Raw genomic sequence first — 14,168 nt, forward strand, 5'->3', positions numbered from 1 at the left:
AACTTTTAAGTTTGTCCGGGAACTTTCCAAATTGACTTATATTTTCTAAAAATAATATTAGTATTAAAAATAATATGTAGTTTAAGTTGTGGTGTTTTATTTACGGTGCTGTAACTTAATTATTTTTCAGGGCTTTGAATGTTTAAAAAACAATTTTTATTTTCTGCTTTGGTGTCTTTCGGGTCTGCGTGTAAGTGGTTTAAATTTTAATTTGTTATTTTGAATTGTATCTAACTTTAACTATGTTAATATTCAGTTAAAACCATTAAAAACATTTGAAAATAAAAATATATATTACCCAAAGTTTTTATAGCTTTAATCACCTTAAACCAGTGGATCTTAACCTTTTTTTCGTGTTTTACCCCTTTTTAGAAAATTATTACCAAACTTAGCCCTTTTTGAAAATTAATTACCTATTTTACCCCGAATATACAAAACAAAGTTTAATTTTGAGGAAAAAAGCTAGATTTTTTGAACTCTAAGCTAATCTAACTTTAATAAAATACAGTTTAGTATTAACTAATAAACTAAAAAGCTACTTAATTAACATTAATATACATAACTTGTAATAAAGAAAATTTACCCACTCAAAGAAGCGAATTTACCCCAGGTTGGGAATCGCTATCTTAAACAGTTATTTAATTTCTTAATTCAGTATTTAATGTTTGTTCTTTTACTTCTTTTTATTTAAAATAGATTACTTATCATATATTTAAAATAAGTGTAATTCTTTTTTAATTAAAATGCCTTACTGCTTTTTTCCAAACATAAAGAATAAATTATTTAGTTTGCAATGCAAGGTAAATGACTTTTTTTAATTTTAATGTATTAAAGTAACATCGTGAGGTAACTATTAAATATTTTTTTGAATGTTTAACGACGGATTAATCTTATAAATCAGTATTTCTTGAACTTTCATATGAGTGCTTTATATTATAATTTGTTATTTTATTTTTTATTTCGCTTTACTTTAACATAATTTAAACTTCTTAACTACAAATATTATATAATTTTATAACAGTCGGATTTAACACTATACATTATACCTATTATTAACAATTAATCTATTGTATTTATTCTTATTTTTTATAAACACATATATGTATACACATATATATATATATATATATATATATATATATATATATATATATATATATACATACTTTAGCTTCTATTCTTTCCTTACAGTGTTTATTTTTTACAGAGCTCCGTTGCAGTGTATTAACTTGTTGACGCACAGAAACATGTGTTAGTTTAATAAAGAAAGAGTACTGATTAAATATGTAATTATTATCTTTTTATAACCTCATGCATTGAGGTTATATGTTTACAATATTTTTACGTAAATTTAAAATAATCTTTAAAAAGTTCAAAACATTTACAAATAAAAACGCTATTAGTTACAGTAATAGGTTTACTTATAAATTAAACGAGAATTTATAATATATTTTTCAATTATATTCTTATGACTTAAAATCTGATTAAAGTCTAAGTAGAATTTTATTTGCTTGCTTGGCTATAAAATTATTACTTCTAAAAAAATAAGATACGTTTTTGATAAATTAAAACAAAAATATCCATTTAAAAACTAAGCTAAACTTCTAAATAAAGTGGTATTTATTGATCAAAACGACAAGCTACATTAAGAGAACTGTTTTAAAGAAGAGACATTTTAGTTCTAAATAAATACCAATTTTAGGGTTCGTTACTTTCCCTTGTAAACAAATCTTGCATATGGATTTTTAAATTAAATTTTTTTCCTTCTAAAAATAGTTAAAAAATATTTTCGTTTTTAGACTTTTATCATGCTTAATTACTTTAAATGATAAAAAAATTGTACGCACATATATAATTTTTTTGTCAATAAGTTTCATTATATAATAGTATTTTTAAGCACAAATCTAGTAAAAATTTTTTATTTTAAAATACTAAAGCTTGTACGCATTTCGTAAATAAAACATAGTTCCTTTGACTTTTTTCTTCTTTTTTCAAATTGCTTCATTAATGATGCGTTACATTTAAATATTTTTACTGTATGTAGTTCAGAAAAGCTTACAGGGATTTTTGAAGAATTGTTTTATATTTAAAAGATGTATTTTTTAAAGCTTAGTTGAATTTTTTTGTATAAAAATACACTGATTATCAAAATCATCAGAAAAATTGTCAAACTGTTTATTATAAGAAATATTAATAGAAATATTAAATTATTTCTTAGCAAAAGTTCAACCTATATTAACATTCAACGTTTTAAAAATTCAGATGTAATGTTGTTCTATTATCTTATTTATATATTTTGAAATAGTTTTACTAAAATTATGTTTGATTTTTTAATTAGATTTTGATAGTTGAGTTTATAATATCACTTATAAAGGCTAGAATATGTTTACCGGCTTCATCACAAAAAGTTTCGCTGGCCGTACATAAAAAAAATCAAGTTTTTGCAGACAGCGTAGTTTAAAAAAGTATAATACAATTTATTTTATTTATTAAAAGTAGATTTGCAATGAAATGATCATTTATTTTAAAAATACCGACAAGCTTGAAAATATTTAAAAAAAATTAAAAATATTTATTACAAAAAAAAAAGAGTTTACTTATTTTGGCACAACTTGTTTTCAAGCAAAAATATACCGCAAAACAGTTAGTTCTGCTTGGTTTTTAAGATCAGAATTGCGAGTTGTTCATTCTTTATCTCTAGTATAACGCAAAAAGAAACTAGAGATTTATAAAATTTAACTAGAAATTGATAAGAAACTAAAAAAAATAAGGATAACAGACGATTGTAGTTCATCTAAAAAACTAATGGAAAACAAGCTTGAGAAAAGTTCAGTGTACATCTGTTTTTGAAAAGTTACATATTTATAAAGTTTACTCGATAAAAGTTAGAAATATTAATTTTCCTAATAGATTAACTGCTTGTTAAAACAGTTAGTTTATTATTACTAAAAATAATTATCACATAAAACATAAAAAACTTTTTAAGTTGTATTCAATAATTATACGTTAAAACCTTACAGTTAACTTTTTGTTTTATGTTTTTATCAAGTGCTATAAATTTAAGTACTTTTTCAGTAAATTTTTTAATATATTTTTTAAAATAAAGAACGGTAGAGATGTACAAAAAAGAATCCAAAGCGTTAATTGACTTAACAAAAATTAAACCTGAAAAAATACCCTTAGTAATTAAAGCATTATCAGTTAGTTTAACTTGTTTCTAAATTGTTTACTTTTTATTTTAACTTTCTGACACTTTTTTGAATAACAATAAAAAAGTTAGAATATTCAAATTCATGTCTAATTAAAGCAAAGCAAAAAATAAAAAAAATTTAAATATAAATTTTGCTATATAAAGTACTTTAAATTATCAAGTTTAATTTATCTTTATCTATTTTTATTCTTTATTTGGTGACATTTTTATATTTTAAACAGTGGATTTTTATTAAAACATTTTCATGTCAAAACTTCGAAATATTATCTTTTTTTTTTGTTATATATATATAATGAAAGGTTAAAGTGTTAAGCATAAAATGTATTTTACCTTAATCTACAAAAATAATTAATAAGTTTTTGTTGGTAAATTACAATTTTAGTATTATTAAAAAAAAAGATAAATACTGAAAAAATTAGCTCTAATAACAATTAATTAAAGTTTTTAATGTTTTTGTCTGCATTATTTCGATTATTGAATTTATTAACTATCAAAATAAAGTTTATATGATTGTACTGCTTTGACTTTGCTTCGTTGGATGTATTATTTACAAATTTACATATCTACATGGTAGTTGAATTTTTTTAGTAATAATTTTAAAAATTTCATTCTATATTAAAACTATTTAATAGTTTTTATATCTTTGTAAGGTTGTTCACGGTCTAATTTCTACTTCAAGCATCGCTTTAGGATTTTATATATTATTTTCATTTTACAATGAAATATACTGCCTTGATCCCATCGATACAGAAGTTGGTGCTAACTTTTACGATGTCTGTAAGAGATTTTTTCCAATAGGAGAACAGATTTGGGGTCAATTTATGGTAATTTGTTGTATCTTTTATATAAACTATAATACTTTATTGCTTTTTAAAAATAGATTATGAATATAATTTAGTAGTTGTTTGTAATTTAGTATTTACTAACATCTACATAACAAAGTTCTTTAAGAAAAAAACAATTTAATTAAACTCTTTTCTAGTTTGGTTTTAAAATGACTCATTAATTTGTTTTAAAAGTAAATTATTTTTTTTCTAACAGCCCTTTCTCGCTGCTGTATGTGTTTTAAGAAAGCGGGGAATAATAATTTCGAAAGAGCAAGTAAGAAATGCTAAGTATGATTTTGTTTAATAAATTTTTTTAATTACTTTTAACATAATACTTTATAGACTTGATAGCTTAGGTACATATTAAACTTTTTACCTCATTTTGAAAGCTTGAGTTAGACTCTATAAACTGCTAAATATTTTTTTTTACAAAGTTATGTATAGTTAAGAAGAGTTGAATTTTTTTTTGTTGTTAACCAAAATCGAGAAGGTAGTTTAAACATTTAATCCACTTTTGTACTAAAAGTTACTAAGGTGATTCTAATTTAAAAATATAAAATTAAAAAAGCAAAAATATAACAAACATTTTTTTTAAGACAAATGATATAAATTAGTTATATGTGTAACTACTATGCTTAAATATTTGTTGATGATATATACAACTCTAAAAAAATACTTGACTTCTTTGTGTATTCAGTTTTCGGCTAGTATAACACAATCTAAAAATAATTGTTATGGTAAATGGTCAAATCGAAATATAGTGAGTTTTAAACTAAAAGTATGATCAAATATTATAGTTTTAGTTGCTCTATTAGTTTTATTTTTTAAAAGTTCTAGCTTATTATTCTCATCATTACTTTATACTATTTATCAACCTATGTTATTAATAGCTTTTTTTTTTTGAAACGAGCATATAGAAAAATTACACTAATTGACTGCGGTCATATTATCCCGAAAGTTTTTACTACTTGGTCACAAATTGAAATTAAACTACTTGTCGTTAAAAAAGCTGTAAGATTTTTACTTTTTTAAAGTTTTATCCGAACTCAAAGAATAATTTTTGATGCTTTTTGGAAAAATAAGCATCTTAACATTTTTACAACATACATTGCTGAAAAATTTGCAAAACTAAAACTTTATAAATAAGGTTAAAACTTTTATATTTTAACTTTTATACAAACTATTTTCTATAGCATTAATTTCACTAAAGTTTTTGGCTTATACCAACTGTATCCGAAAAAAAATCTAAACGTTTTTAACCTTAAAAGTTTAAAAACTTACTATATTAGAATGTTGTTTATTAGCAGTATAACTAAACAGTTTTGTTTCTAATAATTCCTATATGCACTTTGACACAATTAGTCTATAATATTAAACCTAACTCAATTAGTTCAAGTGACTTTTTACAGTAAAAACAATAAGTAAAACTTAAAACGAAATACACTTTATAATTTTCAAGTTTTTTATTTTGTCATAGAAAGTGATTGTTTATAAACTGTAAATCTTGCTAGAGCTAGACCTTAAATTGTTCTGATGTAGTAAAGTTGTAACTGCTTTTATGTTGGAATTTTTTTGGTTTGTTTTTCATATTCTGTTTTAAATTAACAAAAATCAAACAGATAAGGTGGACTGTTTTTTTTCTCTTGACTGGTTTTATTCTAAGCACTGCTGGATTTATGAGTTTATGGGAACGCGAACTTTCATGGTATACTGTCGATAACAACCTTATCAAGATTAAGAGGGTGTGTTAATGGAAAAGTGTTTTGGTAATAAAACTAAAAATTAAAGTGATATAAGTAAACATATTAAATATTAAAAACAACAATTTAAATTTTGTTATTAAGGGGCTAAACTAGGTAAAAAATTAAATAAGTAAAAAAAAAACACATAAAAAAGTACATAATACAATCTATTAACGTATAGAATAAAATTTAGTTCTAAAGTTTTTGATTTATATGCAAAAATAAAACATTTGTTTAATTAGTTATTTTATTGGAGATAATCAAAAAACATAATAAAATAGATAAAAATATAAAACAGTTTTAAAATCTAAAGCATAAGTACAAATGCTATTTAAAAGCAAACTTATAAGCATACAATTTTATTTCTTCATTTAAAGGTTTAACTACTAAACCCAAAACTTACAATTTCATATCGTCAACATCTGTAAGAATTTAAACTACTGTAACAGGTTCGTACATACTACATTCTTCTTTTAGTGTCAATGTCATTCGCAGCTTTTAGTTCATTGCTTTGTTTAGTTGCACTAATTCTTATTTATGCAAACAAGAGTATGAAAAAGTATTTACAATCGTGTTCATACGAAAAACAAATGGTGTTTCTAGTTAACTGCTGTGATTCTTAGGTAAGCAAAAAGTAAAACTTTCATAGTAAAGCAAAAATTAGTATATGTAGACAGTTATATTACTTCAAAGTAAGAATAAATGTTTGTAAAACAGTTTTTTTAGTTTATTAAAATATACTGTTTTCATTAAAATTTTTAAAATATACTATCTTGAACTTTTATAAAAATACATATGTCTAACGTTTATATAAACAACTATTATACATTTTTAAGCTTAAATGCTATTTACTAGTTTCTTAAAAAGTTTACAAAAATAAAATAATTTATGTTTTGAATTTTTTTTTAATCGATACCGAGATTAATAAAAAAGCTTACTGTTTTAAAAGTAAATATCTATTAAATAGGTTTACAACGTTTTGAAAATTATACAACGAAGACCGATCGAACGAAAATTGGAATACTAAGTTTATGACACACAATTTAGGATACTTGTTTTTTTTTATAAAGACTTCAAAAAGTTATTTCGATATTTAACTGGTGAAATTTAAAACTTTCTTTATCTACAGACAATACTTAGTGCAGGAAAAACTGTTAAAGCTCTATACTATAAGCATAGTTTTTATAGTTAACTAAATATATAAAAGTTTTTACTTTTATGTTTAAAAAACATACTCTTTTTTTTTATTTACTTGAGGTATTTGCTTACATCATTCTATATTGCTGAGTTCCTTAGAGTTTATTTAAATATAACAAAAATACTGATTACTTTTTTTTTAACTTTCACATTTATAAATGTTTTTCAAGCTATTAGCTGTCTAATGAGGCGTATATTGAAGAAAAAAAAGCAGAAATTAAGTAAGTTGAGCAAAAAGCCTTACATTAATTTTTTTACAGTAAAACTATCTCAAAACAACGATTAGTTAAACACATAAAAGCCAAATTTTTAAGATTATTTTAGTTTTTAATTTTCTTTTTGATGTACTAATAAACAGTTTTTTGATACCTTTTCTGATTTTTTGAAACTTAAAAAAAAGTGATACAACTATCATAAAACAGTTACTGATTGTTTTTAATACTTGGTAGTTGGTATTTGTTTAGTTTAATATAAAAAATAAATAATTTTATAGTTCTACAACTTTAAGACAGAAATGAAAGTATTCTTTTATCGAAAAACTTTTTTATTATAAAATTAAAAAAATTTCGTCATATAAACAACTGCTAAAACAAAAAATAATTTATTTAGTAAACGACATTTACTTTTTTTTAATCTAATAAAATAAAAATTAAAATTGTTTTTTTTTTTTTTGCAAATTGTTTGTATACATTACAAAAAACATATCAAAAAATAAGAACAACCTTTTGAAGTGCTTTATTTATTAAAGATTATTAAGTTTTCTTCTGCTTGTTAAATATTAAGTTAAATTGAGTTTTAAGTTGTTTATTTGAAAACAATAGTGTAAGAAGTTAGATTAATAATAAACTATTTTATAAGTTTGACTTAATTATGGGTGAGTGTATAGTTTCTAGTTTATAGTTATTATAACTTAGTATAAAGCAAGTTTGACAATTAAACGTTAATTATTAAACGTGTTTTACTTAAATTTGTTTGTTGTTTTTAAACTAAGTTACACGCGTTACTCAAACTTTTATCAAAATGCAGTTCACTTAAGACTTTTATAGCCTGTATCGGTAAAATTATAAAAATATTGAAAAAATACCTAACTTTAAAAAACCATTAAACAAATATTAAAGAAGTAAAACTTTTTAGTAGATAATTGAATGTTAATGTTTTTTTAAGAGTGTAAAAATGATTAATATTAGCTATTTAAACAAATATTATATAACTTTATTTCTATTTTACTAATGAGTAGTAGTCATCTACTTCTTTTAAAGGTCGTTAAAAAGATGATGATTAAGTTTAAAGCGGTTTATAAAAATATAAACAACACTTAATTTATTTAACAATTTTATTATAGTAATGAGTTCACCACTTCTTAATGTTTTGTTATCACAAAGGCAAAAATATTTGTGAAAAGAACAATGTTTTATAATTCACTAATAAGAGAAAAGTCAAGTTGTTTTATAAATATTTTTTTAGAAAAGTAAGCACGTTTTACTAAGTTTGTTTATAAGCTATAAAACTATTAATATAAAAAAGTAGTTTTTATACTAAAGAAAAAAAAACTTGTTTTTTAGTTTAAATATTTTATTTTTATACACCTTATGCATATTTTTGACTTTAAAATGTCATAACAGTCATCAATTTTTTATTTGAGAATCTTTTATCATATAAGTATGTTAATATATAATATAGTAAGTTCTTATGTTTATTTCTATGAATAATTCTATGAAAATGCTAATCCATAAGTCTTTATGACGGCATTCTATTTATTATTAATCCAGTAGTCTTACTAATGTTTACAAATTTTTTTTAAGCATAACATTTCAAGATAAAACAAGCAAACGCTTACTAAGTGTTCACTGAAACACTGCATAGGCATAGTATTTAGATGTCATAGCAGCTTTAATATTCTGACAACCCTGCTTTAATAACTCTGTCTTGTTCTGCTTTTTACCCAAAAGCCTTTGCTCACTACTGGTTCGAGAACTCTCAAACTGCAACATGACGCACAACGATTGATAACCCTGCTTTAAGGCATAAATGCAATATTTATGTTCGATAATTGCCATACAATTACTCGAGCATGACAATTTAAACAAACAAACGTATATTTTTTTAGTCCTTTGAGATTAAAAAAAAATAATTCTATTAATTTATTGAATTAATTTTTTTAGAACTATTACTTTTCTTTAACATAGTATACTTGAAAATTAAAACTTGAGTTAGTATTTAAGACGTAAAACATAAATGTTCAGTGTTTGCAGGAAAGAAACATACTAGAAATTTTATTAATGAAATATACCTATCATGCATAAAAACAAAATCTCGACAAAAACTAAAAAAAAAGTTAGACTACAAAAAACAATTTTAAACCAAAATCAAATTTTTAATTTGTATAGTACAATGTTGGCTTGTTTTTTATATCATAAGGAAGCAACGCATTAGTAATTGCATCAAAAATTAAAACCGTTTTTCTTTGTTAACTATCAACTTTTTTAATTACTAAATAGGTTTACATTGTCGTACAAAAAACCTTTATTATAAGACACATGAACGTAGTAAACCAAAATTTTTAATGTACTACAGCACAAATAATATTAGAATCGAATTTAGCAAAAAATAAGAATAAGATATTTTATAACTTTTTAGCTAACCTTACCCCTAAGGCCCTAACCCACTTTACCCAAAAATATGATAAACAAATCAAAAATATAAGTTTTACTAATTGTAGATTAAAACAAAAAGAAGTAACATTTAAGCTAATTAGAAGACTCTAGATCTAAATATTGCTGCTGATAGTTTTAACTCTTTTTAGTTTCTATAAAATCACCTTACAATGCGTCGGCTGCAGTTCTAAGGTCGCTTCTGATTGGGTAATAACTCACTTAATATTATTTTAAGTAATAAATTTTATTTTTTTGATTTATTTTTATAAACATGGGTAAAGTGGGTTAGGTTTGAGGGTATAGGTAGATGTTCTTAATAAACTGATGTATTATTGATCTACCTCATGTACATAATATTATAAATAAAAAAAGTTCTAAAACCTTACAACTGCAGCCGACCACTAGTAACAAAAAAGTTTTCTAAGACTATGGAAACCCCCGAAGTAAAAATTAAAACTTGGTTTTATTGACTCTTTCATAAACAATAACCTATGTTTTCCTAAATTTTTATAACTTTTCATAGTTAAAGTTTTTCTATTGAGTGGTTTAATCTAAATTTAACTTACTTAAAAATAAGCAAAGCTTGCTTAATTTAATGAAACAACAATTAAGTCCGTTGAATGAGCAATATTTACAGTTATTAATGATAGTTTTAAATACAATAATAAATTATTTTTATTAAACTCATACAAACAAGGAGATGTAAAACTTCTTGCAGTGCAAAATAAAAAGTGCAAAATTTAATTTCCTTAGCGATTACCTGGAAGTTATTCATTCAATCGAATTAAAATTTTGATTTAAATTAGGCATTAAGATAGTTGATTTTTTTGTTTATTTATTAAATAAAAAGAAATAATATATTTTTATTTTTATTTTTAATTAATTTTATTTATTATTTTAAAAGTAAGAGGTAAAGGCAAAATTCTAATTAAAGTTTGATTTTTGTATAATTATTAATCTTGCTATTTTTTTCTTTCTGAATTTTATGTTAAGATATTGCTAATAAACTATTATAATACATTTTTTATTTATTTAATTTATGAATGTTAATATTATATAAATGTTATTAATTTCTAAAATTATATATATATGTATATATATATATATATTTATATAAAGGTTTATTTAAAGATGTAAAACTCAAAGGACTCGAGTTTTGTGCCTATGCACTCAAAGTCCTTTGAGTTTTACATCTTTAAATTAACCTTTTTATTAATAAAGCCCTCAAGGTGGTCTCAGTGTGAAAAAAATTATTTTTTTTAAGTTAAATAACTTATTTCTATATATATATATAATCTAAAATACACAAAATAAACTTTTGCTTGGGACAGCTGTTTCTGCATTTAATACGGGTCTTCAGCCAAGTTTTATTCAATGAAAAGCAAACTTGTAAGTACAGCAATAGAATTAAACAAAATTAGGTATTAGTAATAATAGAATAGATAGTTGATTTTAGACAAAATTATTAACAGAGTTTTTAGATAAATTGTTTACAATAATGTATGCAGCCAGTTTGTAATTTGTTTCTTTTGTTTAGAGATTCAAATTTTTTAACTTTTAAAATTTTGATTTCTTCCGCATTGCACAATTTACATCTGTTTTTCAAACTATATTTATTTTTCGTTTTTGTTGATATTTCCCACTGAATTTTAAAATTAACTTTGTTATTTTTTAGTTTCCAAATGTACTGCGATAAAGTTGTTTTATCTTTATGTTTTATTATATATATATATATAATTTTTTTGAGTATTTTCTAATTATTTTATTGAGATTAATAATTTTGTTAGACATTGGTTTATTTTAAATTTACAACAGCTGATTGGGAGTTCACACTGGTGACAGTGACTACAAAATTGGATTGTTGATGTATCTTTGTTGCAGCCTTGGCAGATACTTGCTTTGGGATTTGAGCTTTATGATTTTCCCACACTTTGTGGTTTTTAGTGTTGAGATTTTAATCTTGTGGGTGTTTCCAAATGACGTGTCACCAAGGGATATTTTTTAATTAAATAGATAGTTTTTACTGTTTATTTTTTGGTTAGTTTAATGTTAATTATTGGCAGGTAGATTGCTTGACCTTGATAAAACATTTACTGTTGTAGAGTGAAGAGGAAGTTTGGTGTTTTTTACCATAAAAAAAATATTAAAAGGTTGTTTAAAGTAAATTCTAAAAAATATAAACAAGTATTTAAAGTTTCAAGCTAACCGTTTGTTAATAAAGATCTTTGAGTTTACTCAAATATATATAAAAAAAAAAACGTTTGTGCTGTACTTTTTTTATTGAACAGAATATGTTTTTATGTGTTAAATGAGTTAACACACTTCCACAAAGTTATCAAGAACCAAAAAGTTACAGTTCAATAAAAAAAAGTACTGTGAAAACTGTTTTTATTACTTTAAAGTATATAAATGTTTAGAAATAAATTATTTCTTTTACTGGAAGATAAAGCATCACAAAGATTTTTTACTATTAAGATATTTAATGTTTTATTTGGTAGAAAAACATCAGACTCACTCTTTCTTTGACAACAATAAACATTTTTTGAGAAAACCTGTAACTTGACAAAAAAAAACTGAAAAAACCTGGAATTTTTTACAAAAATCACTAAAAGACCATGAAAAATCTGTAATTTTAAACAATTTTTACATGTTAAGTAATATAATTTTGATTTGACACAAACAATTTATCTTGTAGATAAAATTCTTTTGTTATTATCAAAAATTATTTTAAAACGCGTTTAATTTAAAGTAGCTCTACAGTATCTTTTTAAAGTTTTCAAACTATTTAACACAATTTTTTACCTTAAACTTAATTTATTTTTAACTAAAAATAGATCCAAAAGCGTGTACTTTTAAAAACATAGAGAAAATTTGCCAAAAAAATTTGGCAATTCTGCCCAATGTTAAAATCTCTACACTAAAAACCACAAAGTGTGGGAAAATCATGAAACTTGAATCCCTAAGCAAGTATCTGCCTACGCTACAACAAAAGCACATTAACCATCCAATCATGAGATCACTGGCACCAGTGTGAACTCACAATCAGCTGTTGCAAACTCAGATAAACTAATATCTAACTTATAGTACTAAGTTTAATGAAATATGTTTAAAATTAAAATACTGTAAGTAGAAAAATACTAGTGTTAATAAAGAAATATATATATCAATGGTAAAACCAATAAGATAATAAGTACTATATAAATTTGTTTGTATTAACTTTAAATAAAACAAAAAAAAAAGTATATATATGTAATATTAAAAATAAAATGTTTTTATGAGCAATATAGTAGTTTCATTTATATGTTAGTTTTTATTTCTTACAAGCTCTTATCATTGTAGTTTTTTTTTTGTAAAATGTCTGATGGGGTAGATACCCTAATTGCGGTTTTGAAAACTCTATGAATCGAACATTGCAAGAACAAAACCCATCAATCAACATAAACACAAAAAAAAATTACACAATTAAACAAAAAATATTTTATTACTCTCCAAAAATTTTATTATTCCTAGAGCTATCTTAGTTTGAGCTAAATTCAAATTGTAGAAACTTTAATTATGTTTTTAGGCTAATTTTAATTCAAAAAAAAAAGAGGCTTATTATGAAATACATTAAAACAGCATAAAGCACATTTTGGTCAAAGTTATTGCTTATGAACTTTTTTGCCCTCTATAGGATTTTAGTAGCTGTCTTAATAAAAATTAACTTAGTTCATAATTACAGAGTTACCACACTAAGGATAACTCAAGATATTATAAATGTATTTTTTATACTAAGATTGAGTCAGGATATTTTTTTTTATTGGACAGATTTAGTTAGCCTTTTTCCAATTTTTGTTAATTTATATAACCATTATTGTCCTAGAATTTGATTTTCATTGATTGTAAAATGCTTATTTAAAATTCTATTAGCCTATACAATGCAGGTAGTGTTTTACTACTCTAAAAGATAATATTGTGTTTGTGTAGTAATTATTTTATATGAATTTAAAAACACTCAAGATGACTCAGAATAGTTCAAGGTCACAAAAGACAGTTTTTGATCACTCAGGATAGTTTTTTTTTGACTGAGTGGCCCCTGTAATTATAAGGATGTTTTAATGAAAATTAATGTTTTTAGTGGGTTTATGTTTTTAATTAAATAATGAAAGTACATTAGAACAACTTTATTAAACAAATATCTAAAAAGTTATGTAGATTTGAGTTTAGAAGTTTTTTAGTCATAAGATTTAATGAAAAAAGTCTTTTTAAAGTCATGCTTTATAGGAAAAGCTTTGTTGACCACATATCTTAAAAAGTTTTATTATACAAAAAAGAAAAAAAATCAGTAAAAGCAAAACTATATTCACCAGGCTACTGTCTACTGAAGATAACATTATAAGCAAGAAAATTTCAAAATGTTAGTTATAAAAAAGTACAATTTTATTTCTTTTGCATAAGTTGTTTTTTACCTAGAATAAAACTTGTTACAATAGATTCTTTACGGAGAATTGATCTGGCCTTTAGCTGTAAGTTGCCCATTCTACTTATTTTTTTAACT

The 14,168-nt window shown here is 23.0% G+C and overlaps 1 protein-coding gene across 1 annotated transcript; it reads left to right on the forward strand.

Moving 5' to 3' along the window:
- The first annotated feature begins 3,073 nt into the window (after window positions 1–3,073).
- LOC145831803 (uncharacterized) lies at window positions 3,074–7,469 on the forward strand. Its single transcript, XM_082939145.1, has 6 exons — window positions 3,074–3,200; window positions 3,862–4,035; window positions 4,253–4,312; window positions 5,658–5,780; window positions 6,230–6,403; window positions 6,748–7,469. The coding sequence occupies exons 1-5, from the start codon at window positions 3,117–3,119 to the stop codon at window positions 6,401–6,403; spliced, it is 615 nt and encodes a 204-aa protein (XP_082795271.1). The 5' UTR covers window positions 3,074–3,116; the 3' UTR covers window positions 6,748–7,469.
- Window positions 7,470–14,168: the final 6,699 nt, after the last annotated feature.

This window comes from Thalia democratica, chromosome 3, assembly GCF_965202585.1.
Source record: "Thalia democratica chromosome 3, ktThaDemo2.hap1.1, whole genome shotgun sequence".
NCBI lineage: Eukaryota > Metazoa > Chordata > Thaliacea > Salpida > Salpidae > Thalia > Thalia democratica.

Coding starts and splice junctions, on each gene's coding strand:
- LOC145831803 (XM_082939145.1), top strand. CDS start 3,117: ATGTACAAAAAAGAATCCAAAGCGTTAATTGACTTAACAAAAATTAAA. Junction 3,201..3,861: donor TAGTAATTAAAGCATTATCA/GTTAGTTTAACT, acceptor TATCTTTGTAAG/GTTGTTCACGGTCTAATTTC. Junction 5,781..6,229: donor ACCTTATCAAGATTAAGAGG/GTGTGTTAATGG, acceptor CTACTGTAACAG/GTTCGTACATACTACATTCT.